This window comes from Mobula birostris, chromosome 24 (genome assembly GCF_030028105.1).
Source record: "Mobula birostris isolate sMobBir1 chromosome 24, sMobBir1.hap1, whole genome shotgun sequence".
Classification (NCBI taxonomy): Eukaryota; Metazoa; Chordata; class Chondrichthyes; order Myliobatiformes; family Myliobatidae; genus Mobula; species Mobula birostris.
The window spans coordinates 8512487-8540280 of NC_092393.1; the positions used below are offsets into that span (position 1 = coordinate 8512487).

The 27794-nt window shown below is 43.0% G+C and overlaps 1 protein-coding gene across 1 annotated transcript in view; it reads left to right on the forward strand.

Annotated features, from left to right (window-relative positions):
* acox1 (acyl-CoA oxidase 1, palmitoyl) overlaps window positions 1-27794 on the forward strand; it is a 71293-nt gene that overhangs the window by 29149 nt on the left and 14350 nt on the right. Inside the window, exons 9-11 of the mRNA XM_072242009.1 lie at window positions 1895-2085; window positions 6796-6972; window positions 26019-26124. Of these exons, the coding sequence (XP_072098110.1) occupies window positions 1895-2085; window positions 6796-6972; window positions 26019-26124 (474 nt within the window). The remainder of the gene's footprint in view (window positions 1-1894; window positions 2086-6795; window positions 6973-26018; window positions 26125-27794) is intronic.

Below are 27794 nucleotides of genomic sequence, written 5' to 3' on the forward strand. Positions count from 1 at the left end.
TGATTTTAAAGTTGAGTTTATTGTCATGTGCACAAGTACAATGAAAAACTTGCTTGCAGCAGCGTCACAGGCACATTGCATAAGCAGTATTCACAAGATAAGCATAAATTATGCACAATTATTAAAATAAAAAAGACAATTGGAACAAAACAAAGTTCATTTTAGTGCGAAGTTCTGAGTGGTCATGGTGTTGCTAAACTGTAGTGATTAGGGTCAATATGGTCAAACTAAAGGCAGTTTTCCAGGTGAAGTCTAACCACAGATCTGTATAGCTGTGATTTCAATGGCTCCCCCCAAAGGTCCACTTTTTTGATCTCCACACCCCGCCACCTTACATGCTGTGCTAACAGCTCTAGTCTGTTTCCAACTTCATTCCATGTCCGCTGGGTTGAAGACCTTCACCACCTGGGTGGCCAGTGCAAGAAATGAAGAATTTTGCTTGGCGTTCAGGGGTCACAGACGCTTATTATGGTCCTGATATTTCACTCACCTTCACGTACAAAGATGCACTCCAGCATCTCTCTAAGGAGTCTGAAAGCAGTTCCTAAAGCTACGATTTTCATTATCTGGAGGGACAAAGGCAGTGACTGCGTGATACAGCATCACTTCTAAGTCATTGACAGCTTTAATATGTTTATGTCACTATTCCTTGTCACTGGGTTGAAGATCTGGAACTCCGACCTAACAGTGGTTGGCATCTTCACCACACTGCCTGCAGCTGTTCAAGTGGGTCTGCTCTTACATCCTCAATTTCATAAAGTCGTGAGCAGAAATGCTGATCTTTTCACCAGTTCCTACATGTTAATATCTATGTCTTCATTGTGTCGGAACCTTAATCAACACAAACATTGCTGGTAAAAATCTACTGCAATGTGTACAAAATATGTTAAATCTGCCAATTCCGTTTGAAAGATTGACCAAGTTTAACCAAGCCTGTTCACTTTAAGCAAGAGAAACTCTGCAGATGCTGGAAATCTGAGCAACACACACAAAATGCTGGAGGAACTCAGCATCTATGGAAAGGAAGGTTTAAACTTCAGGGATGTACAGTCCTGCTGAAGGGTTTTGGCCCGAAACGTTGACTGTACATTTTTCCAAGATCACTTTAACTGATCTGTAACACTGGTTCTAAATGCCTTGGTGCCTGAAGGTGATGTTTTCCTCAGATGGCTATAATGATCAGAAAGTTTCCTCTGTCTGCCCACTTGGTAGCTGATAAAATTCACCCATTTCTTTAGTAACACAGGAACCCTTCAATACTTATGACAAGCTTGTATTGCAGTAGATATTTTACTAATTAAGCGTTTAGTTCCCCTCAGAAGGTGATTACACTGGTTCATGGAAGGTGAATTGAAGGTCAGTTTAGGCAAAAGCATGACTTCAGATTAGAAGCAACACACATCAAAGTTGCTGGTGAATCCAGCAGGCCAGGCAGCATCTCTAGGAAGAGGTACAGTTGACATTTTGGGCCGAGACCCTTCGTCAGGACCTTCCCTGCTGCGTTCACCAGCAACTTTGACGCGTGTTGCTTGAATTTCCAGCATCTGCAGAATTCCTGATGTTTACGACTTCAGATTAGAAATTCAGCACTTTTTTGGGTGCATTTTTCACCAGTTTTCATGATTTCCAGCCATCCAGAGCTGCAATTAGATGAACCTTTATATTCTGTCACTGGGGAAATGGAAGTGTAGATGATATAGAATATCCTCTAATGTTCTGGGTCCTATATCACCTCTATATCCTTGATACAGTGTCCCAGCTAAAGGTACTATTCCGAATGAGGTCTGATCCAAAGATATGTACAGCTGTGGTTTGTGACTCCTAGATATCTGTTTGTTTGTTCTTCTCCCACCAATCTCCACCACCTTACCTGAAAACTCTAGTCTGTTTCCAGCTTCACTCCCTGTCTGCTGGACTGAAGGCCTTCACCTCCTGGGTGGCCACTGCAGGAATTGAGGAATGTCGCATGGCTTGCGGGGGTCACGGGTACTCGCGCTCCAGTGGTCTCCCTGACATCTATGTCACGTTCACACCCACCTGCACTTACGAAGGAGAGAACACGGTGATGATGCTGCAGACTGCTAGGTAAGAAGGCAGCACGCAAAAGACAAAATCCCTCAGGTGCTGGACATTCTTAAATGCGAACAGAAAATTATAGGATTTCTCAGCAAGTCAGTCGGCATCTATGGAGGGAGAAACAATTAATGTTTCAGATTGGTGCCTTTTTATCAGAACTAGGTACATTTGGAAACAAGTGACTGCAGATGCTCTCACTTGTACTGTAGTGAAGTTTGGATGCTGGAGCAAAAAATAAACTGCTGGAAGAGGTCAAGCAGTATCTGTGGAGGCAAAGAGATGGTTCATGTTTTGGATCATGACTGAGTCTTGATGCACAGTTTTTGCTGGATTGAGAGATGATATTGTCCAGAAGGTTCTTCAGAAGTCATGAATGAGGCACACAGCCATTTTATTTGATGCTCATAATAAATACATAATAGTATAACACAGTGAGTGGGTAACCTGCTCACTCTAACTAAGAACCTGCCCCATGATATTTCTTTGTGATGAAAGCTAGTTCAAGCTGGACAAAAGGGAATTTATTTGATAAGAACAGCCTGTGAGACACAAGGGCAGCCTGTGATTTACGCTGCCGTGACATCTCAGGCTCACAGTCAAAGACACTACAGATGTACAGAACCAGCTAGACTACAAATTGCTGGAACATCCATTCAACACTTAGACAAACATATAAGCAAGCATAAAGTTAAATTACAAGAAAAGTAACAATCTAGACCCTAATCTAACAGCTTCAATCCAAAATAATGACCAGCCTTTTGACTCCACAGATGCTGTACAGGAGGGTGAACTGTTGTGGTGTTAGTTCCCTGCTGCTCTGTAGCTGCAGACATACTGCTGTATTGGCATTTATTTCACGCTCTTCTGATCCGAGGCAAACTCGATTCCCTGAAATCTAATTCCTTGTTAGTTTTTCTAATTGTTAGCAGGGATGTTCTTTTTGCAGAGAACATAGTCATAGGCGCAGAATTATGGAGCATGAAAACAGGTCCTTTGACCCAACTCGTCAATGATGGCCAACGTGTCTCCTTAAACTGGAGTCATAGAGAAATATAGCACAGATATTCGCTCTATCTTTGGGCCAATAAGTCCACCCTGACCATGTGGCCCACCCAGTTAGTCCCAGTTTTTGGCATTCAACTAATATTACTTTTAAGCCCCACCCCTCAGTGTGTCATCAAAGTACTTCTTAAGTGATACTATTGTCCCTGCCTTAACTACTTCCTTTGGCATGTACTCATCACCCTCTGCATGAAACAAGTTGCACCTCAGGTCCCTTTTAAATCTTTCCTCCTCTCCCTAAATCTATGCCCCCTGGTTTTGGTCTCCCCTACCCAGGGGGAAAGACTGTTACCATCCACTTCACCTATGCTTCTGCACATCCATAGAGACACCCCTTATCTTCCTATGTTCCAAGGACTAAAGACCTAGCTGAGCCAGTTCAGATACCTCAGGGCCTTTACTCCTGGCAACATCCTTGTAAATCTTCTCTGCACTCTTTTCAGTTTAACCATTTCAGTTTCTGAAAGCAGCTTGACCAAAACTGTATACAGTACTCAAAGCGCAACCGTACTAGTGACTTATACGACTACAATGGTGTCCCAATTCCTAGACTCAGTGCCCTGTCTTATGAAGACCAGAATGCGAATCACTTTTCTTCACCACCTTATCCGTGACACCCCTTTCAAAGAACTATGGGCTTGTACTCCTAGGTCCCTCTGTTCTCTTACACTCTCTAGTACCCTACCATTCATAATGTAAGATTGCAAAATGCATCACCTCACACTTGTCTGTATTGAAATCCATTTGCCACTTCTCAGCCCACTTCCCTAACTAATTGAAGGTGTCTGTAATCTATGATAACCTTCCTTCTGTCAACCTATCAACAATCCCACCTAATTCTGTCACCTGTAAACTTGCTGATCAACCTTGTGCATTTACGTCCAAATCATTTATATAGATATGAATAACAAGGATCCCAACGCCAACCCCTGCAGCACACCACTTGTCACCAACCTTCAATCACTACCCTCTGCTTCCCACCTCTAAGCAATTTTGGATGCACCTAACTAGCTCTGCCTGGAATCCAAGGAGACCTAACCTTCCAGACTAACCTATCTTGTGGGACATTATTGAAGGCCTTGCTAAAGTACAAGTGGACAATGTCCACTGCCCTATCCTCCATTTACTTTTTTGGCTATATTTTCAAAGGAACTCAAAGATGCATCAACAGTGACTTCCCATGCACAAAATCCTGCTGATTCCTCCTGATCAGACTGTCCAGTGAATTGCTGTTAGATCCTTCTATAGATGTACCACGAAGAACATTCTGACAGGCTGCATCACTGTATTGCATGGGTGGGGGGGCTACTGCACAGGACTGAAAGAAGCTGCAGAAGGTTGTAAATCCAGTCAGTTCCATCTTGGGTACTAGCCTGCAAAGTTCCCAGGACATCTTTAGAGAGTGGTGTCTCAGAAAGGCAGTGTCCATTATTAAGGACCTCCAGCACCCAGGGCATGCCCTTTTCTCACTGTTACCATCAGGTAGGAGGTACAGAAGCCTGAAGGCACACGCTCAGCAATTCAGAAACAGCTTCTCCCCCTCTGCCACCCGATTCCTAAATGGACATTGAACCCATAACACTACCGCACTACCTCCCATTTCCTTCCTTTTGGCCCTTATCCCTCGAAACTTTTCCTGTCCATGTTCTTTAAATGGTGAAGTTGTACCCACTTCTATCTTTTAAAGTAGAAATGAATAGGTTCTTGATTAGTAAGGGTGTCAAAAGCTGAGGAGAGATGACAAGAATAGGATTAAGAGAGAAAATAAATCAGCCACGATGAAAAGGTAGAGCTGACCTGTTGGCTGAATGGCCCAATTCTGCTCCTATGTCTTACCATCCTCTGGCAGTAAGTATTTAGAAACATAGAAAATAGGTGCAGGAGTAGGCCATTCGGCCCTTTGAGCCTGCAACGCCATTCAGTATGATCATGGCTGATCATCCAACTCAGAACCCTGTACCTGCCTTCCCTCCATACCCCCTGATCCCTTTAGCCACAAGGGCCATATCTAACTCCCTCTTAAATATAGCCAATGAACTGGCCTCAATTGTTTCCTGTGGCAGAGAAATCCATAGATTCACCACTCTCTGAAGAAGTTTTTCCTAATCTCGATCCTAAAAGGCTTCCCCTTTATCCTCAAACTGTGACCCCTCGTTCTGGACTTCCCCAACATCGGAAACAATCTTCCTGCATCTAGCCTGTCCAATCCCTTTAGGATTTTATACGCTTCAATAAGATCCCCTCTCAGTCTTCTAAATTCCAACGAGTATAAGCTTAGTCGATCTAATCTTTCCTCATATGAAAGTCCTGCCATCCCAGGAATCAATCTGGTGAACCTTCTGTGTACTCCCTCTATGGCAAGAATGTCTTTCCTCAGATTAGAGGACCAAAACTGCACACAATACTGCAGGTGTGATCTCACCAAGGCCTTGTACAACTGCAGTAGTACCTCCCTGCTCCTGTACTCGAATCCTCTTGCTATGAATGCCAGCATACCATTCGCCTTTTTCACCGCCTGCTGTACCTGCATGTCCACTTTCAATGACTGGTGTACAATGACACCCAGGTCTCGTTGCACCTCCCCTTTTCCTAATCAGCCACCATTCAGATAATAATCTGTTTTCCTGTTTTTGCCACCAAAGTGGATAACCTCACATTTATCTGCATTAAGTTGCATCTGCCATGAATTTGCCTACTCACCTAACCTATCCAAGTCACCCTGCATCCTCTTAGCATCCTCCTCACAGCTTCGTGTCATCCGCAAACTTGGAGATGCTGCATTTAATTCCTTCATCCAAGTCATTAATATATATTGTAAACAACTGGGGTCCCAGAACTGAGCCTTGCGGTACCCCACTAGTCACTGCCTGCCATTCTGAAAAGGTCCCGTTTATTCACACTCTTTGCTTCCTGTCTGCCAACCAATTCTCCATCCACATCAATACCTTACCCCCAATACCGTGTGCTTTAAGTTTGTACACTAACCTCCTGTGTGAGACCTTGTCAAAAGCCTTTTGAAAATCCAAATATACCACATCCACTGGTTCTCCCCTATCCACTCTACTAGTTACATCCTCAAAAAATTCTATGAGATTCGTCAGACATAATTTTCCTTTCACAAATCCATGCTGACTTTGTCTGATGAGTTCACCGCTTTCCAAATGTGCTGTTATCACATCCTTGATAACTGACTCCAGCAGTTTCCCCACCACCGATGTTAGGCTAACCGGTCTATAATTCCCTGGTTTCTCTCTCCCTCCTTTTTTAAAAAGTGGGGTTACATTAGCCACCCTCCAATCCTCAGCAACTAGTCCAGAATCTAACGAGTTTTGAAAAATTATCACTAATGCATCCACTATTTCTTGGGCTACTTCCTTAAGCACTCTGGGATGCAGACCATCTGGTCCTGGGGATTTATCTGCCTTTAATCCCTTCAATTTACCTAACACCACTTCCCTACTAACATGTATTTCCCTCAGTTCCTCCATCTCACTGGACCCTCTGTCCCCTACAATTTACACTGATTCAACAGGGTGGACGTATCCCTGTCATTTTGTTATGAAGCCCTCATTCACTGTTCACTCCCCTTAACCATGTGCACCTTTGGAGGTTTGTGTTGCTTCTATAATGGATCACCTGTTTTCTTCATTGTTACAGATACCTGTTTAAAAGTTATTCCCAGGCTAAGTCTGGACAGAGGCTGTCGGGCACTGTGTCGTACCTGAGTGACATGCACAGCCACATCCAGCCCCAGCAAGTGGCGAGCCGGCCCCCAGTGATCGACATTGATGACGTCAGTAGGCTAGTGGAAACCTACAAACTGCGAGCAGCCAGGTGAGTGGCTGGTCCGGTCCAGGAGCATTGTTCCTTCTGAATTCATCGTCTTTTTTAAATACCTAGAATACCTGTGTAGGACAATCACCTGTCACTGACACTGCAGTGCTCCAGTAAATGTTATAGAAAATTAAAAAAAGATGTAACAGAACACATTGATGATGAAGCTAGAGTAGTAGATGTAGTGTATATGGATTTCAGTAAGACATTTGGTTAGGTTCCCCATGCAAGGCTCCTTCAGAAAGTAAGGAGGCATGGGATCTAAGGAGACCTTGCTTTGTGGATCCAGAATGGGGTTGCCCACAGATGGCCAAAGGGTAGTTGTAGATGGTTCGTATTCTGCCTGGAGGTCGGTGACCAGTGGTGTTCTGCAGTGATCTATTCTGCGACCCCTCCTCTTTGTGATTTTTGTAAATGACCTGGACGACGAAGTAGAAGGGTATGTTAGTAAGTTTGCTGATGACACAAAGGTTAGGGGTGTTGTGGATAGTCTGGAGGGTTGTCAGAGGTTACAGCAGGACATCGATAAAATGCAGAACTGGGCCGAGAAGTGGCAGACGGACTTCAACCCAGATAAGTGTGAAGTGGTTCATTTTGATAGGTCCAATTTGAAGACAGAATATAATATAAATGGTAAGACTCGTCACAGTGTGGAGAATCTGAGAGATCTTGGAGTGCATGTCGATAGGACACTCAAAGCTACTGCACAGGTGGACTGTGTTGTTAAGAAGGCGTATGGTGTGTTGGCATTCATCAACCATGGGATTGAGTTCAAGAGCTGTGAGGTAATGTTACAGCTGTATAAGACCTTGGTCAGACCCCACTTGGAGTACTATGTTCATTTCTGGTCACCTCACTACAGGAAGGATATGGATACTATAGAGAGAGTGCAGAGGAGATTTAGAAGGATGTCGTGTGAATTGGAAGGCGTACCTCATGAGAATAAGTTGAGTGTACTTGGCCTTTTCTCCTTGCATTGACGGAGGGTGAGAGATGTATAAGGTGATGAGGGGCATTGATCATGGGATAGCCAGAGGCCTTTTCCCAGGGCTGAAATTGCTAACACAAGGGGGCATAGCTTTTAAGGTGCTTGAAAATCGGTACTGAGATGTCAGGCTTAAGTTTTTCACACAGAGAGTGGTGGGTGCGTGGAATGCACTGCCAGCAGCGGTGATGGAAGCAGATACAATAGGGTCATTTAAGAGTTTCTTAGATAGGTACATGGAGCTTAGAAAAATAGAGAGCAGAAAAAGCATTTGATAGATTGGAATGGATTTTTCATTTAAAGTATTAGAAAAATATGGGTCAGGAACATCTTTTATAAACTGGATTAAAACTTTAAATACTAACCCTAATACTAAAGTAGTGATAAATAGTCAAATTTCAACACCATTCCAGTTAAAAAGGTCAACTAGACAAGGTTGTCCATTATCACCTGCTTTATTTGTACTGGCGATAGAGCCATTAGCAGAACTAATTAGAATTGATCCAGATATTAAGGGTTTTTAGAGTTAATCAGGAGGAATATAAAATTAATCTATTTGCTGATGATTTGATTTACTTTACAAACCCACAGCATTCGTTACATAAACTATCTTCGAGATTGGATGAATATGGGAAAGTATCAGCGTATAAAATAAATTAGGATGAAAGTGAAATTTTACCTCTTACTAAAGGAGACTATAGCCAATATCGATTAGCAACCTAATTTAGATGGCCAGTAAATGGTATAAAGTATTTAGGTATAAGACTTGATAATGATGTAAAGAATTTATATAAATTTAATTATTTACCACTATTGAAAAAAATTCAAGAAGATCTTGACAAATGGATGATACTACCAATAACATTAGTGGGTAGAGTCAATGTTGTAAAAATGAATATATTTCGTAGGTTACAGTATTTGTTTCAAACATTACCAATACTATTGGCACAGAAATTTTTTCAAGAGTTAAATAAATGTGTGAGAAAATTTCTTTGGAAAGGTAAGATGTCAAGAATATCATCGGAAAAATTGACATGGAAATTTGAGTTAGGAGGGTTACAACTTCCAAACTTGTAAGAATTATTATAAAGCAAATCAACTTAGATTTACTGCATCTTTCTTTGATGAACGAAAACCGGCATGGATTAGAATAGAATTAGATAAGATAGGAGAAAATACAGCTGAAGATTTTATATATAAATGGGAATCTAAATGGCTACGGGGAAAGAAAGAATCTCCTATATTAAAACATTTGATTGATCTATGGAATAAGATAAATGTTGATAATGAAATAAAGAAATCTTCATTAGCAAGGAGACCTTTGTTCCAAAACAGACTTATTCCTTTTACAATGGATTATCAACTTTTATATGATTGGTACCAAAAAGGGATTAGATCTATAGGAGACTGTATATTGATGTCATTTGAACAACTAAAGAATAAATATAAAATATCAAATAACACTTTCTTTTGTTACCTTCAATTAAGGGTTTATTTAAAAGGCAAACTGGATCAAACAATGTTTTTGCCAAAACCCAATGAAATTGAAATTTTAATTCAAAAAGGAAAAATTAAAAAATTTATTTCTTGTATGTATAATTTGATTCAAAAACACACAATTAAACAAGGAATCCACAAGTCAAAACAAAAATGGGAAACGGATCTGAATATTAATAGTGATGAAACAAATTGGTCAAGACTGTGTCTTGACAGTATGACAAATACAATAAATGTTCGACTTAGATTAGTACAACATAACTTTTTACACCAATTATCTATTACACCGCAAAAAATAAATAGATTAAATTCAAACTTATCTGATCAATGCTTTCGGTGTAATCAAGAAATTGGTACTTTCTTACATTCTACTTGGTCTTGTTCTAAAATTCAACCTTTTTGGATAAATTTAAGAGTCTTATTGGAACTCAACTTCCACATAACCCTGCAACACACATCAAAGTTGCTGGTGAACGCAGCAGGCTAGGCAGCATCTGTAGGAAGAGGTGCAGTCGACGTTTCAGGCCGAGACCCTTCGAGATGCTTGAATTTCCAGCATCTGCAGAATGCCTGTTGTCCAGATAACCCTGTATTATTTCTATTAGGTGATATTGAAGGGATAAAACTGAAACTTAAACTAAATAAATATCAGAAAGAATTCATAAAAATTGCATTGGCAGTAGCCAAGAAGGCTATAGCAGTCACTTGGGAATCAGATTTGTATTTAAGTATGAATCGTTGGAACAATGAAATGTCTAGTTGTATTCCACTCAAAAATTACTTATAATTTAAGAGATAAATATGATACATTTTTGAATATTTGGCTCCCTTATTTATAAAAGATAGGATGGCATATTTAGTTGCTCCGATGATAAAGATGTTGGTCCCTTGGGGAAAGTAATAAATATACTAAATTTATTTTGAATCCCATGGAGCATGTGGAAACCTTCCAATGTCCAGGCAGTTCTTCTTCCTTCTTTCTTTTTCTTTTTTTCCCCTTTTTTTTTCAGGTAGGGGTATATACCAGGGGGAAGGGTTAAGGGGAGGGGGGAGTGTAGACATTATCTTTAAAAAATTATATTTAAAAAAAAAGAAAAATAGAGAGCAATTCGCTAGGCCGTCTCTAGAGTACGTTACATGGTCAACACAACATCTATGTTCTATTATCTTATGGTTAAAATGTGCTGACAGGCTATGTTTTGACGTCCATAAGACCCATAAGACAAAGGAGCAGAAGTCGGCCATTCGGCCCGTCAAGTCTGCTCTCCCATTTTATCATGAGCTGATCCATTCTCCCATTTAGTCCCACTCCCCCGACTCCTCACCATAACCTTTGATGCCCTGGCTACTCAGATACCTATCAATCTCTGCCTTGAATACACCCAATGACTTGGCTTCCACTGCCACCATGGCAACAAATTCCACAGATTCACCACCCTCTGGCTAAAAAAAATTCTTCGCATCTCCGTTCTGAATGGGCGCCCTTCAATCCTTAAGTCATGCCCTCTTGTTCTAGACTCCCCCATCATGGGAAACAACTTTGCCACATCCACTCTGTCCATGCCTTTTAACATTCGAATTGTTTCTATGAGGTATCCCCTCATTCTTCTGAACTCCAAGGAATACAGTCCAAGAGCGGACAAACGTTCCTCATATGTTAACCCTCTCATTCCTGGAATCATTCTAGTGAATCTTCTCTGATCCCTCTCCAACGTCAGCACATCCTTTCTTAAATAAGGAGCCCAAAACTGCCCACAGTACTCCAAGTGAGGTCTCACCAGTGCCTTTTAGATCCTCAACATCACATCCCTGCTCCTATACTCTATTCCTGTAGAAATGAATGCCAACATTGCATTCACCTTCTTCACTACTGACTTAACCTGGAGGTTAACCTTAAGGGTATCCTGCACGAGGGCCCCCAAGTCCCGTTGCATCTCAGAACTTTGAATTCTCTCCCCATTTAAATAATAGCCTGCCCGTTTATTTCTTCTGCCAAAGTGCATAACCATACATTTTCCAACATTGTAATTCATTTGCCACTTCTTTGCCTGTTCTTCCAATCTATCCAAGTTTCTCTGCAGACTGTTTCCTCAGCACTACCAGCCCCTCCACCTATCTTCGTATCGTCAGCAAACTTAGCCACAAAGTCATCTATTCCATAATCCAAATTGTTGATGTACAATGTAAAAAGAAGTGGCCCCCAACACGACCCCTGTGGAACACCACTGGTAACCGGCAGCCAACCAGAATAGGATCCCTTTATTCCCACTCTCTGTTTCCTGCCAATCAGCCAACGCTCTATCCACGTATGTAACTTTCCCGTAATTCCATGGGCTCTTATCTTGTTTCGCAGCCTCGTGTGGCACCTTGTCAATAGGAGTCCCAGGACTCCAATTGAGATTGTGCTGCAATCACTACGATCTAGAGCAGAGATGAATGACGCTGATGTTTACTGTTTGAGAGGTGGCAAACTGTCAAAAATTATCCCATGGCAAGTACCTAAGTACAAATTTTTAGGGATAAATATCAAATCTGCATCCCTTTTTGAATTTTTACATCGCTTTACTACAGTTAATCATATCTAGCAAGATGGTGAAAGCTGGGAACAAGTACATAAAGTAAAAACCTAAAAAAATAAAAGCAGCTCCAAGGAGGAAAGACGCCCACTAAAAACCAGGGACTAGACTAGAGGTTCCCAAGTAGGGGTCTGCGGACCCATCGGTTACTAGTAGGGGTCTATAGCATAGAAATGATTGGGAGCCCCTGGTCTAGATTGTTTTAGTTTGTTATTGTAATTGTATAATTTGTGTTCAGCAGAAAAACTTTATACTTTGTAATAAACATAATAAAAAGCAGAATTGTTTTTAAAAATTGAGAATATTAAGAATAAATAACACAAAACCAAAACTGATGCACCTAAAATACTGTAACTACTGCGATCTAAATGTGAATTGCTTACCCAGCAGCAATGTGGAGAAATGGAAGAAAGCCATGGACCTGTTCACCTATGTCCTTTATTAGATTATGAAGACACGTAGTGCCCTCTTATTGTCATTTAGTAATGCATGCATTAAGAAATGATACATTATTTCCTCCAGTGTGATATCACAAAACACAGGACAGACCAAGACTGAAAACACTGACAAAACCACATAATTATACATATAGTTACAAACAGTGTAACAATACCATAATTTGATGAAGAAGGTCCGTGAGCACAGTAAAGTTCAAAGTTTCTCAAATGTCTCACATCTCACGCAGACGGGAGAAGGAAGAAAAACTCTCCCTGCCATGCCCGACCACAATCCGACTCTTGAGTCATCCGAAAACTTTGAGCTCTGATCAGCTCTCCAACACCGAGTGCTGAGCTCTGCCGAACGATTCGACCTCCTTCTCAATCGCCAAAAGCAGGCAAGGCCGGGGATTTTGAGGCCTACCCTGCAAAAGATTCCGGACCATACAGTAACGACAGCAGTGGATGGGCATTTCAGAAATTTCTCCAGATGTTCCTCTGTGCTTTCACGTCCATTATCCATCAGATCAGAATTGTCCACGGCCCCTATTTAACAGATACGATATCATTTTTCACCGGAGAGCTGTGCACACGTGGCGCGCTGCCATCTTCTCCTCCCGCCGAGAGGCTGAGAGTCTTACTTGAGAATCTTAAGTTTGGTATACTTTTTATTTTCACTTGAGCCTCAGCCTTCATAGTGTTTTGAAGTGTTTATGGATCCATGCTTCTGACAATGCCCATGTACAACCTGGGCTATGACTTTGCATTGCTGTCTTGTTCTGAAACTTGCCATTTAGTCTAATACTGATACCCCTTGGCCACCACTCACAATATCTCCTCCCTTGTAATCATTGTAATCCTCTGTTATATGCAGTTTATGTCAAGTCTGTGTTTTGCTTTTTGCCCAAAGAGACTTGTGCACAAAACCTTATCAAAATCTTTTTGGAGTCTGTATGGGTAATCCATCCCTTTTTCTACTAGGATGACTGCGTCCAAAATGGTCACTGAAAATCACTTAACAATTTCTGAGTTTATGCTGCCTTTTTGTGATCAAGTCAAATTTGTTCCTAGTAAAAGGAGTGTTGTATACAGTTTGAGCCACCCCACTATAGGAAGGATATTGAGGCTTTGGAAAGGGTACAGAAAAGGTTTTCCAGGATGCTGCCTTGTTTAAAGGGCATGTGCTATCACAGGAGGCTGGATAAATTTGGGTTGTTTTCTCTGGAGCGGCAGAGGCTGAGGGAAGATTTAATAGAGGTTTGTAAGATTGAGAGGCATAGAGAGACAGGGAGTATTCGTTTCCTAGGGTTGAAGTGTCTAATCCATCCAGACCCTGTATAATGCCACCTTGTGTAGTGTTGATTCATACAATTCTTTAATGAAATTTAAAATGACAAAAGTTCATTCTAAACAACACTAAAGCTTCTCAAGCGGCTGCCATTACAGTAAATATTCAATCAGCCAATGAAAGTGCTTTACATATGCTCTGAGCCACTTACAGCCAATCATGTATTAGTTCATGCTCTGCCTCCCCCACATGGGGAAATGTTCTTGCGCTCTCGCCAATTTATCCCATTTTTTTCACCCATAATATCTGGAAAATGGCCTGCAACTTCCAGTGAGGGTAGAACATCAAAGATATCTAGGAAGAGTATTAGCATGGATGTGAGACTGCAAGTGAAACAGTATTTTGAAGCTGGTGAGCGTCAGGTTGTTGTTGGTGCCTCTTTGAAATTTAGAAATTGCCAAGGGTTACCCATAGCCCTCTATTTTTCTAAGCTCCATGTACCTATGCAGGAGTCTCTTAAAAGACCCTATCGTATCCGACTCCACCAACATCGCCAGCAGCCCATTCCATGCACTCACCGCTCTCTTTTTTTTTTAAAAAAACACATAATAACAACAACAACAACTTGCCCTGACTTTTCCTCTATACCTTAAAACTTAAAACTGTGCCCTCTCGTGTCAGGCATTTCAGTCCTGGGAAAAAACCTCTGACTTTCTCACGATCAATGCCTCTCATCCTCTGGATCTGGTCCTAGGGTTGAGGTTCTGAACTGGAAGAAGGTCAAATTTGAAGAAATGAGAAAGGATCTAAAAAGCGTGGATTGGGACAGGTTGTTCTCTGGTAAAGGTGTGATTGGTAGGTGGGAAGCCTTCAAAGGGGAAATTTTGAGAGTGCAGAGTTTGTATGTTCCTGTCAGGATTAAAGGCAAATTGAATAGGAATAAGGAACCTTGGTTCTCAAGGGATATTGCAACTCTGATAAAGAAGAACAGGGAGTTGTATGAAATGTATAGGAAACAGGGGGTAAATCAGGTGCTTGAGGAGTATAAGAAGTGCAAGAAAATACTTAAGAAAGAAATCAGGAGGGCTAAAAGAAGACATGAGGTTGCCTTGGCAGTCAAAGTGAAGGATAATCCAAAGAGCTTTTACAAGTATATTAAGAGCAAAAGGACTGTAAGGGATAAAATTGGTCCTCTTGAAGATCAGAGTGGTCGGCTTTGTGCGGAACCAAAGGAAATGGGGGAGATCTTAAATAGGTTTTTTGCGTCTGTATTTACTAAGGAAGCTGGCATGAAATCTATGGAATTGAGGGAATCAAGTAGTGAGACCATGGAAACTGTGCAGATTGAAAAGGAGGAGGTGCTTGCTGTCTTGAGGAAAATTAAAGTGGATAAATCCCCAGGACCTGACAGAGTGTTCCCTCGGACCTTGAAGGAGACTAGTGTTGAAATTGCGGGGGCCCTGGCAGAAATATTTAAAATGTCGCTGTCTACAGGTGAAGTGCCAGAAGATTGGAGAGTGGCTCATGTTGTTCTGTTGTTTAAAAAAGGATCGAAAAGTAATCCGGGAAATTATAGGCCGGTGAGTTTAACGTCAGTAGTAGGTAAGTTATTGGAGGGAGTACTAAGAGACAGAATCTGCAAGCATTTGGATAGACAGGGGCTTATTAGGGAGAGTCAACATGGCTTTGTGCATGGTAGGTCATGTTTGACCAATCTGTTGGAGTTTTTCGAAGAGGTTACCAGGAAAGTGGATGAAGGGAAGGCAGTGGATATTGTCTACATGGACTTCAGTAAGGCCTTTGACAAGGTCCCGCATGGGAGGTTAGTTAGGAAAATTCAGTCGCTAGGTATACATGGAGAGGTGGTAAATTGGATTAGACATTGGCTCGATGGAAGAAGCCAGAGAGTGGTGGTAGAGAATTGCTTCTCTGAGTGGAGGCCTGTGACTAGTGGTGTGCCACAGGGATCAGTGCTGGGTCCATTGTTATTTGTCATCTGTATCAATGATCTGGATGATAATGTGGTAAATTGGATCAGCAAGTTTGCTGATGATACAAAGATTGGAGGTGTAGTAGACAGTGAGGAAGGTTTTCAGAGCCTGCAGAGGGACTTGGACCAGCTAGAAAAATGGGCTAAAAAATAGCATATGGAGTTTAATACAGACAAGTGTGAGGTGTTGCACGTTGGAAGGACAAACCAAGGTAGAACATACAGGGTTAATGGTAGGGCACTGAGGAGTGCAGTAGAACAGAGGGATCTGGGAATACAGATACAAAATTCCCTAAAAGTGGTGTCACAGGTAGATAGGGTCGTAAAGAGAGCTGTTGGTACATTCGCCTTTATAAATCAAAGTATTCAGTATAAGAGTTGGAATGTTATGGTGAGGTTGTATAAGGCATTGGTGAGGCTGAATTTGGAGTATTGTGTTCAGTTTTCGTCACCAAATTACAGGAAGGAAATTAATACGGTTGAAAGAGTGCAGAGAAGGTTTACAAGGATGTTGCTGGGACTTGAGAAAGTGAGTTACAGAGAAAGGTTGAATAGGTTAGGATTTTATTCCCTGGAGCGTAGAAGAATGAGGGGAGATTTGATAGAGGTGTATGAAATTATGATGGGTGTAGATAGAGTAAATGCAAGCAGGCTTTTTCCACTGAGGCAAGGGGAGAAAATAAACCCAGAGGACATGGGTTAAGGGTGAGGGGGGAAAAGTTTAAATGGAACATTGGTGGGGGGCTTCTTCACACAGAGAGTGGTGGGAGTGTGGAATGAGCTGCCAGATGAAGTGGTAAATGTGGGCTCACTTTTAACATTTAAGTAAGACTTGGACAGGTACATAGATGAGAGGTGTATGGAGGGATATGGTCCAGGTGCAGGTCAGTGGGACTAGGCAGAAAAACGGTTTGGCACGACCAAGAAGGGCCAAAGGGCCTGTCTCTGTGCTGTAATGATCTATGGTTCATTTCAAGAAGCCGTGCAAGGAGTTAATGCTGAGGCTTTATAAGGCATAGGGCAGGCTTTTTCCACTGAGGGGAGAAAAAAACCAGAGGACATGGGTTAAGGGTGAGGGGGGGAAAGTTTAAAGGGAACATTAGGGTGGGGCTTCTTCACACAGAGAGTGGTGGGAGTATGGAATGAGCTGCCAGATGAGGTGGTAAATGCGGGTTCTTTTTTAACATTTAAGAATAAATTGGACAGATACGTGGATGGGAGGTGTATGGAGGGATATGGTCCGTATGCAGGTCAGTGGAACTAGGCAGAAAATGGTTCGGCACAGCCAAGAAGGGCCAAAGGGCCTGTTTCTGTGCTTTAGTTTCTATGGTTCTATAGTTCATCATCTTATACACCTCTATCAGGTTGTCTTTCATCCTTCGTCGCTCCGAGGAGAAAAGGCCAAGTTCACTCAACCTATTCTCATAAGGCATGCTCCCCAATCCAGGCAACATCCTTATAAATCTCTTCTGCACCCTTTCTATGGTTTCCATGTCCTTCCTATAGTGAGGCGACCAGAACTGAGCACAGTACTCCAAGTGGGGTCTGACCAGGGTCCTAAAAGCTGCAACATTACCTCTCGGCTCTTAAACTCAATCCCACAGTTGATGAAGGCTGATGCACCGTATGTCTTCTTAACCACAGAGTCAACCTGCGCAGCTGCTTTGAGTGTCCTATGGACTCAGACCCCAAGATCCCTCTGATCCTCCACACTGCCAAGAGTCTTACCATTAATACTATATTCTGCCATCATATTTGACCAACCAGAATGAACAACCTTTCACCTCTCTGGGTTGAACTCCACTTGCCACTTTTCAGCCCAGTTTTGCATCCTATCAATGTCCCGCTGTAACCTCTGACAGCCCTCCACACTATCCACAATACACCAACATTTGTGTCATCAGGAAATTTACTAACCCATCCCTCCACTTCCTCATCCAGGTCATTTATAAAAATCACAAAGAGAGTGGGTCCCAGATCAGATCCCTGAGGTGCACCACTGGTCACCAGCCTCCATGCAGAATATGACCCGACTACAACCATTCTTTGTCTTCTGTGGGCAAGCCAATTCTGGATCCACAGAGCAATGTCCCCTTGGATTCCATGCCTCCTTACTTTCTCAATAAGCCTTGTATGGGGTATCTTATCAAATGCCTTGCTGAAATCCATATACACTACATCTACTGCTCTACCTTCATCAATGTGTTTAGTCACATCCTCAAAAAAATCCCATCAAGCTCGTAAGGCACGACCTGCCTTTGACAAAGCCATGCTGATTATTCCTAATCATATTATGCTTCTCCAAATATTCATAAATCCTGCCTGTCAGGATCTTCTCCATCGACTTGCCAACCACTGAAGTAAGACTTACTGGTCTATAATTTCCTGGGCTTATCTCTACTCCCTTTCTTGAATAAGGGAACAACATCTGCAACTCTCCAGTCCTCTGGAACCTCCCCCATCCCCATTGATAATACAAAGATCATTGCCAGAGGATCAGCAATCTCCTCTCTCGCCTCCCGCAGTAGCCTGGGGTATAGCTCATCCAGTCCCGGTGACTTATCCAACTTGATGCTTTCCAAAAGCTCCATCACGTCCTCTTTCTTAATGTCTTTATGCTGAAGCTTTCAGTCCGCTGCAAGTCGTCCCTACAATCGCCAAGGTCCTTTTCCGTAGTGAATACTGAAGCAAAGTATACATTAAGTACCTCAGCTATCTCCTCTGGTTCCATACACACTATTCCACTGTCACACTTGATTGGTCCTATTCTCTCACATCTTATCCTCTTGCTCTTCACATACTTGTATAATGCCTTGGGGTTTTCCTTAATCCTGCTCACCGAGGCTTTCTCGTGGCCCTTTCTGGCTCTCCTAATTTCATTCTTAAGCTTCTTCCTGCTAGCCTTATACTTTTCTAGATCTCTATCATTACCTAGTTTTTTGAACCTTTCATAAGCTCTTTTCTTCTTGACTAGATTTTGAACAGACTTTGTACACCATGGTTCCTGTACCATACCATCCTTTTCTTGTCTCATTGGAACGTACCTATGCAGAAGACCACACAAATATCCCGTGAACATTTGCCATATTTCTGCCGTACATTTCCCTGAGAACATTTGTTCCCAATTCATGCTTCCTAGTTCCTGCCTGATGGCTTCATATTTTCCCTATCCCAATTAAACATTTTCCTAACTTGTCTGTACCTATCCCTCTCTAATGCTATGGTAAAGGAGATAGAATTGTGATCACTGTCTCCAAAATGCTCTCCCACTGAGAGACTTGACACCTGACCAGGTTTATTTCCCAATACCAAGATCAAGTACAGCCTCTCTTTTTGTGGGCTTTTCTACATATTGTGTCAGGAAACTTTCCTGAACATACCTGACAAACTCCACCCCATCTAAATTCCTTGCTGTAGGAAGATGCCGATCAATATTTAGGAAATTAAAATCTCCCACCACCACGACTCTGTTATTATGCACCTTACCAGAATCTGTCTCCCTATCCACTTATCAGTGTCCCTGTTAGTATTGGGTGGTGGCATCCGTTAGTCTCGCGAGACCATGGATCTGCGCCTGGAAACTCTTTGAGTGTCCTCTCCAGGGCGCAGGCCTGGCCAAGGTTGTACGGAAGATCGGTAGTTGCCCATGCAGCAAGTCTCCCCTCTCCACGATGCCAATGTTGTCCAAGGGAAGGGCAAGGGCCAATACAGCTTGGCACCAGTGTCGTCGCAGGAGTTGCCAGAACGAGGTTGAAGGGAGCGTCAGACTGCATTAAGAGCTCCAGCTCCAGGATTTGTTCTGAGGGTTTACTCCCGAAGCCTTTCCCGTGTGGGTATGGCCGCGAGGCAGCAGAGGTTTGAAATCAAGTTTTCCCTCTCTTTGATGGACTGCCTTTCCAGGCAGACGAACTCCATCTACCCGAAGCACTGGTTTTAAGGCGCCAGGACCTGCCTTCGCCCCTTCTCCTGTCAATAGAAACAGTTCCACCGGCCTATAGAAACAGTTCCACCGGGCTAAGAGACTAAGCCACACGAGAAGGCCAGGAGTTGGACTTGGTTGGCAGAGGCTATTTGAGGCGCATGCCGTGAGGAGCACTTTTAGGTAGTGGGAGCTTATCCCCACTACCACTCCTCGGCTTGACAACCTTGGAAACTTGGTGGTCTATTAAAAACACCCAGTAGAGTTATTGACCCCTTCCTGTTCATAACGTCCACCCACAGAGACTCAGTCGACAATTCCTCCATGACTTACTCCTTTTCTGCAGCCGTGACACTATCTCTAATCAGCAGTGCCATGCCACACCTGTTTTGCCTCCCTCCCTGTCCTTTCTGAAACATCTAAAGCCTGGCACTCTATGTAGCCATTCCTGCCCCTGAGCCATCCAAGTCTCTGTAATGACCACAACATCATAGCTGCTATGAAGTGCTTCGAGAGATTGGTTATGGCACACATCAACCACAGCCTACTGGTCAACCTCAACGCTTTGCAATTCGCCTACTGGAGCAACAGGTCAACGGCAGATGTCATCTCTCTGGCCTTATATTCCTCCTTAGAACACCTGGAGAATAAAGATGCATACGTAAGGCTCCTTTTCATTGACTACAGCTCTGCCTTTACTACGATCGTTCCAAATAAACTGATTCCTAAGCTCCGGAACCTGGGCTTTAGCACTCAGATCTGCAGCTGGATCTTCAACTTCCTCACAGATAGGACCCAGGCTATAAAAATAGGGGAAAAGCTCTCCTCTACAATCACTCTGAGCACCGGTGCCCCACAAGGCTGTGTACTCAGCCCCCTGCTGTACTCACTGTACACCCATGATTGTGTAGCCAAGTTTCCATTGAACTCAATATATAAGTTTGCTGATGACACAAGAATTGTAGGCCATATCTCAGGTAATGATGAGTTTGAGTACAGAGAGGAAATTAAGAACCTGGTGGCATAGTGCGAAGACGATAACCTATTCCTCAACGTCAGCAAGACGAAGGAATTGGTTGTTGACTTCAGAAGGAGTAGCGGACCGCACGACCCAATTTACATCGGTGGTGCGCAAGTGGAACAGGTCAAAAGCTTTAAGTTCCTTGGGGTCAATATCACAAATGACCTGACTTGGTCCAACCAAGCAGAGTTCACTGCCAAGAAGGCCCACCAGCGCCTTTACTTCCTGAGAAAACTAAAGAAATTTGGCCTGTCCCCTAAAACCCTCACTAATTTTTATAGATGCACTGTAGAAAGCATTCTTCTAGGGTGCATCACAACCTGGTATGGAAGTTGTCCTGTCCAGGACCAAAAGAAGCTGCAGAAGATTGTGAACACGGCGCAGCGCATCACACAAACCAATTTTCCGTCTGTGGACTCACTTTACACCGCACGCTGTTGGAGCAGTGCTGCCAGGATAATCAAGGACACAACCCACCCAGCCAACACACTTTTCGTCCCTCTTTCCTCCGGGAGAAGGCTCAGGAGCTTAAAGACTCGTACGGCCAGATTTGGGAACAGCTTCTTTCCAACTGTGATAAGACTGCTGAACGGATCCTGACCCGGATCTGGGCCATACCCTCCAAATATCCGGACCTGCCTCTCGGTTTTTTTTGCACTACCTTACTTTCCATTTTTCTATTTTCTATTTATGATTTATAACTTAAATTTTTAATATTTACTAATTTTTACTATTTTTAATATTTAATATTTGTAATCCAGGGAGTGTGAAGCGCAGAATTAAATATCACTGTGATGATTGTATGTTCTAGTATCAGTTGTTTGGCGACAATAAAGTATAACTACTGATGCACGCTCTAAGCTCATCTGCTTGTTCATGATGCTTCTTGCATTAAAATAGGCACATCTCAAGCCATCAGTCTGAGTGCATCCCTTCCCTTTCACCTGCTTATCCTCCCTCTCACACTGCCTACAAGCTTTCTTTATTTGTGAGCCAACCGCCCCTTCCTCTGTCTCTTCAGTTCGTTTCCCACCCTGAACGTGGCTACATCGACAGTCAGAATAATTAGATTTAAAAATGCAGACAAGATAAAAGCTTCTGCATTGATGACCTCAAAATTTTCATCAACAAAGTTGACTCGTTCGAGGAGCCATTTGCTTGAAAAGATGGAAAATAGACTAAATATGTGGATGGATGTCCAAACACAACAAAACATGTCCCTAAGCCAGCTGATGATAATTGAAAAGGCAAGAAGCATCTTCAATCATATTCAAGAGGATGATGATATGTCAGTAACACTCACAGCAGAGGTTGGTTTGATAGATTTAAAGAGCGCATACGTATCTCTGGCGAAGTGGCTAGTGCAGACAGCAAGAGCTTTAATAGCGAAGAGCTTCGAGAATTTGCAGAGCAGTACATCCTGGGTGAATCTGAGGACACGGATGGAGAAGAGGAAACACCAGCAAGAAACCTCACCACAAAAACCCTCAGCACTGGCACTGGCACTGCCACGATCACACAAATAATGGACCAGTTCATCAATGAAGACCCTGACTGGGACCGAAGCAATAAGGCAAAGACAAGAGTTCTCAACATGATTTCCTGCTACCAAGAACTGCTTCATGATAGCCCAGGAAATTATAGGCCAGTGAGTCTTACTTCAGCGGTTGGTAAGTTGGTGGAGAAGATCCTGAGAGGCAGAATTTATGAACATTTGGAGAGGTATAATATGATTAGGAATAGTCAGCATGGCTTTCTCAAAGGCAAGTCGTGCCTTACGAGCCTGATTTAATTTTTTGAGGATGTGACTAAGCACATTGATGAAGGTAGGGCAATAGATGTTGTGTATGTGGATTTTAGCAAGGAATTTGATAAGGTACCCCATGCAAGGCTTATTGAGAAAGTAGGGAGGCATGGGATCCAAGGGGACATTGCTTTGTGGATCCAGAACTGGCTTGCCCACGGAAGACAAAGAGTGGTTGTAGACGGGTCATATTCGCATGGAGGCCAGTGACCAGTGGTTTGCCTGAGGCATCTGTTCTGGGAACCCTACTGTTTATGACTTTTATAAATGACCTGGATGAGGAAGTGGAGGGATGGGTTAGTAAATTTGCTGATGACACAGAGGTTGGGGGTGTTGTGGATAGTCAGAGGTTACAACAGGATATTGATAGGATGCAAAACTGGGCTGAGAAGTGACAGATGGAGTTCATTCCAGATAAGTGTGCGGTGGTTCATTTTGGTATGTCAAATATGAAGGCAGAATATAGTATTAATGGTAAGTGTCTTGGCGGTGTGGAGGATCAGCGGGATCTTGGGGTCCAAGTCCATAGGACACTCAAAGCTGCTGCATAGGTTGACTCTGTGGTTATGAAGGCATTGGATTGACCTTCATCAACCATGGGATTGAGTTTAAGAGCCGAGAGGGAATGTTGCAGCTATATAGGACCCTGGTCAGACCCCACTGGGAGTACTGTGCCCAATTCTGGTCGCCTCACTATAGGAAGGACGTGGAAACCATAGAAAGGGTGCAGAGGAGATTTACAAGGATGTTCCCTGGATTGGGGAGCATGCCTTATGAGAATAGGTTGAGTGAACTCGGCCTTTTCTCCTTGGAGCGACGGAGGATGAGCGGTGACTTGATAGATGTGTACAAGATAATGAGAGGCATTGATCGTGTGGATAGTCGGAGGCTTTTTTCACCCAGGGCTGGAATGGCTAGCGTGAGAGGGCATATTTTTAAGGTGCTTGGAAGTGGTTACAGAGGAGATGTCAGGGGTAAGATTTTTTTTTACGCAGAGTGGTGAGTGCGTGGAATGGGCTGCCAGCGATGGTGGTGGAGGCAGATACGATAGGGTCTTTTAAGAAACTGCTGGATAGGTACATGGAGCTCCAAAAAATAGAGGGCTATGGGTAACCCTAGGTAATTTCTAAGGTAAGAACATGTTCGGCACAGCATTGTGGGCTGAAGGGCCTGTGTTGTGCTGCAGGTTTTCTATGTTTCTAGCTATTAGGGCCTTTCAGTGAAAGGACTGTGGTTGAATTAGAGACTAATCATTCTATGTGTTAAGAATGAAAGTTAATAACAAGGAGACAGTTGCATATTCCAATGTAGGAAGATAGTTACTGAGTCTGTGGTGAAGTATGAATTCACAGACGTGCAAAAGGAATTAACCAATCGGACCACAGTAAGTTTCTACGATGGACAGAAGTTATGGGATATAACTGAGAACTTGTAAGTTGGAGCATTTGGGTGGCTGGAAGGAAATATCTTTTGGCAAGCAACACACACTGTTGCTTGGATTTCCAGCATCTGCAGATTTTCTCATGTCTGTTGGCAATGCTTGAATGACTTCATAGAAGACGTCAATTGCAGAATTTGTGTTAAGTTTTCATCTAGTGCCAGATGGGGTGTTGATTCACAGAGGTTTGGAATACTGGAAGGCCAAGGTGATCACTGTGGATGCAGTGTTACTAGGGTGCACATCTGTCCTATTACTGTTAGGATGAGGGGTGAAATGATCTGGGAAAGGTATAGAATCCACAGTGGGCTGAAAACAGTTCTTCAGTGTTTGGAGAAAATTGTGGTTTATGCCACAGGAGAGAGCAGTCCCCAGTAGGAGAATGTAGAGCTTTTGTTTAACTTGACATCTGAAGGATGACGCCTCGTGCAAATCTCCCCCAGAACTGTGGTGGAGCATCCATGTGGAGTTCCATGGAGGAAGGTAAACAAGCAATTACATCAAGGGAATGGGTAAAGTGAGAGTGCAGGCTGTAATCTGCCATGTGGAGATTGCTGTTTACAGAAGCACCATAGTCACCGAGTTACAAATTACAAGCAGGACTCAGAAGCTCGTGTAATAAGATCATGGCCAATCTGTTTGTAACCTCAACTCCATATTTTCATCCCACTTGGCTTATCAAGAGGCTGAATCTGCAGACTGAATGGCAGAGTGCTGTCAATGGAATATGATGATGAAGTCTGCAGAAAACTCAGGTTGGAGATGATGAATGTTGTTAGATCACGTTGCTTTAAGTGAACCGGGTTAAATAACAATCTCCATGGAACTGGCTTTTCATTGGTTTGTAACTATTGCTTCTATCCTCACTCTGAATAAGTGGCATCACAGGTAGATAGGGCCCTAAAGAGAGTTTTTACCACATAGCCCTTCATAAATTGAGGCACTGAGTACAGGAGTTGCCACGTTATGTTGAATTTGTACGAGATGGTGGGGCTGGATTTTGAGTGTTGTGTGTTGTTCTGGTCATTTACCTATGTGAATGGTACAAATAAGCTTGAAAGAGTCCAGAGAAAATGTAGAGGGATGTTGCCAGGACTTGAGGACCTGAGTGATAGGGAAAGGTTGAATTGGTTAGGATTTCATTTGCTGGAGTGCAGGACAATGAGATGAGGTTTTATAGAGGTGTACAAAGTTATGGGGTGAATGCATGCAGGCTTTTCCCTTCAGGTTGGGTGATACAGGTACAAAGTACATTTATTATCGAAGTATGTAGACTATATACAACCTTGAGATTTGTCTCTTTGCAGGCAGTTACAAAACAAAGAAACCCAATAGAACCCATTTTTAAAAAAAAGACTGTCAAACACCCAATGTGAAGGAAAACAAAAACTGCAAACAATAAAAATAAGCAAATAGCATTCTGAGCTGAACTTTCAAAAGAAAGTCCAGTTTAGGGTGAAAGGTAAAATATTTGAGGGGAAACTTCACTGAGGGTGGTGCAAGTGTGTAACAAGTTGCCAGCAGAAATGGTAACTGCAAGTTCAATTATAACTTTTAAGATTTGTTTTTTTTAAAATGCAGTGGACCCCTAGCATTAACCAAGGATCTTTGGACCTCTGGTTAGGAACCACTGATTTCAGAGAAATGTTCGGTGGATGGATGAATAAGGTTTGGAAGAATGTGTTCTGGGTACAGGTTGAGGGAACCAGGCAGGAAATCACGTTGGCATGGATTGCATGGGCTGTTTCTGTGCTTTAGTGCTCATTGACTGCGTAACTGTCTGTTAGGATTCTTTATGACTGTCTATAGACATGTGAACTTTAAAACCCAGCTCTGCCACCCCATCCCAACAGACAACTCTGCCCTGATTATTCGCACTTCAGACATAAATGACCTGAACAACTCTTTGTTTTGAGAGATACTTAATGTGAATCTTTGTTTTCCTGCCTGGTGGAGAAAAGGAAGATTGAAACAGGGGCAGACACCTCTCACTAAATCCAGCATATATAGAAGGAGGGCCTGAAAGATGTTATTAACCCTCCCCATTGCTAGCTTAAGTAACCTTTTCTCTGTCCTCTTATACACGTGCAGTTTAGTTGAGGAAGCTGCACATAATTACCATGTGGAGCTGGGACGCAGAAACAGCAAGGAGGAAGCCTGGAACAACACTGCCATCGACCTGGTCAGAGCATCAGAGGTGAGCTCTGCTAGTGAAGGTACTTCACTCTTGTGGGAGATCAATTTGTTTTTCTCTTTCCTTACAAAGTCACCTACCCTATATTTTGTTCCCTTCTGTTCTGTTTTAGGTGATAATTTTCCCCCTGGTATTGTCAACATAGAATAGTACAGCACAGTACAGGCCCTTCGGCCCACAATGTTGTGCCGACCCTCAAACCCTGCCTCCCATATAACCCCCCACCTTAAATTCCTCCATATACCTGTCTAGTAGTCTCTTAAACTTCACTAGTGTATCTGCCTCCACCACTGACTCAGGCAGTGCATTCTACGCACCAACCACTCTGTGAGTAAAAAACCTTCCTCTAATATCCCCCTTGAACTTCCCACCCCTTACCTTAAAGCCATGTCCCCTTGTATTGAGCAGTGGTGCCCTGGGGAAGAGGGCTGGGCTGTCCACTCTATCTATTCCCCTTATTATCTTGTACACCTCTGTCATGTCTCCTCTCATCCTCCTTCTCTCCAAAGAGTAAAGCCCTAGATCCCTTAATCTCTGATGATAATGCATACTTTCTAAACCAAGCAGCATCCTGGCAAATCTCCTCTGTACCCTTTCCAATGCTTCCACATCCTTCCTATAGTGAGGCGACCAGAAATGGATGCAGTACTCCAAGTGTGGCCTAACCAGAATTTTATAGAGCTGCATCATTACATCGCGACTCTTAAACTCTGTCCCTCGACTTATGAAAGCTAACACCCCGTAAGCTTTCTTAACTACCCTATCTACCTGTGAGGCAACTTTCAGGGATCTGTGGACATGTACCCCCAGATCCCTCTGCTCCTCCACGCTACCAAGTATCCTGCCATTTACTTTGTACTCTGCCTTGGAGTTTGTCCTTCCAAGGTGTACCACCTCACACTTCTCCGAGTTGAACTCCATCTGCCACTTCTCAGCCCACTTCTGCATCCTATCAATGTCTCTCGGCAATCTTCGACAATCCTCTACACTATCTACAACACCACCAACCTTTGTGTCATCTGCAAACTTGCCAACCCACCCTTCTACCCCCACATCCAGGCCTTCTGTGGTGGCTGGATCTTTGCTCTCTTGGCTGTGTTGTGTGATGGAATACCAATGCATAATAAGCTCTAGTAAACTCATATGACACCTAGTGCAGGAAGCATTTACCGAGTACAGCAACGGTGGTATGCTTGTTCTCTGAAGCTGAAGATTATGCTAGAACAACAAAAAAAATCTGCTAAAGGAACTCAAATGACGTCTGTGGGAGGAAAGGCATTATGGGTTGAAACTCTGCATTAGAATTTTATGGGTTAAAGCCCTGCATCAGTCAGTGCGAAGTATGGAGGGACAAGGTATTGAGTGGCAATAGCTCACTTGGAAGAACTTGGGAAAATTGTGTTTGTATATGATACTGAGCTAATAATGTACTGTATGTATTGGAAATGTATGGGATAGAGAAGAATACATAGAGCTATTAAATATGGCAGAGAGATGGTCAGTCTATCATGGCTCAGCTGGTTCAGGTAGAGGTGCTGGGTTTGAAATCCAATCCAGTGGTTTGAGCATTGTCCACTGTGGACCTGGGGAGTCCTTCAGACTTGGGTATTGTCTTTCAGATAAGTAGCTCCTCTTTATTCTCTTAGGTGGAGGTAAAAGATCAGGGGAGTAAA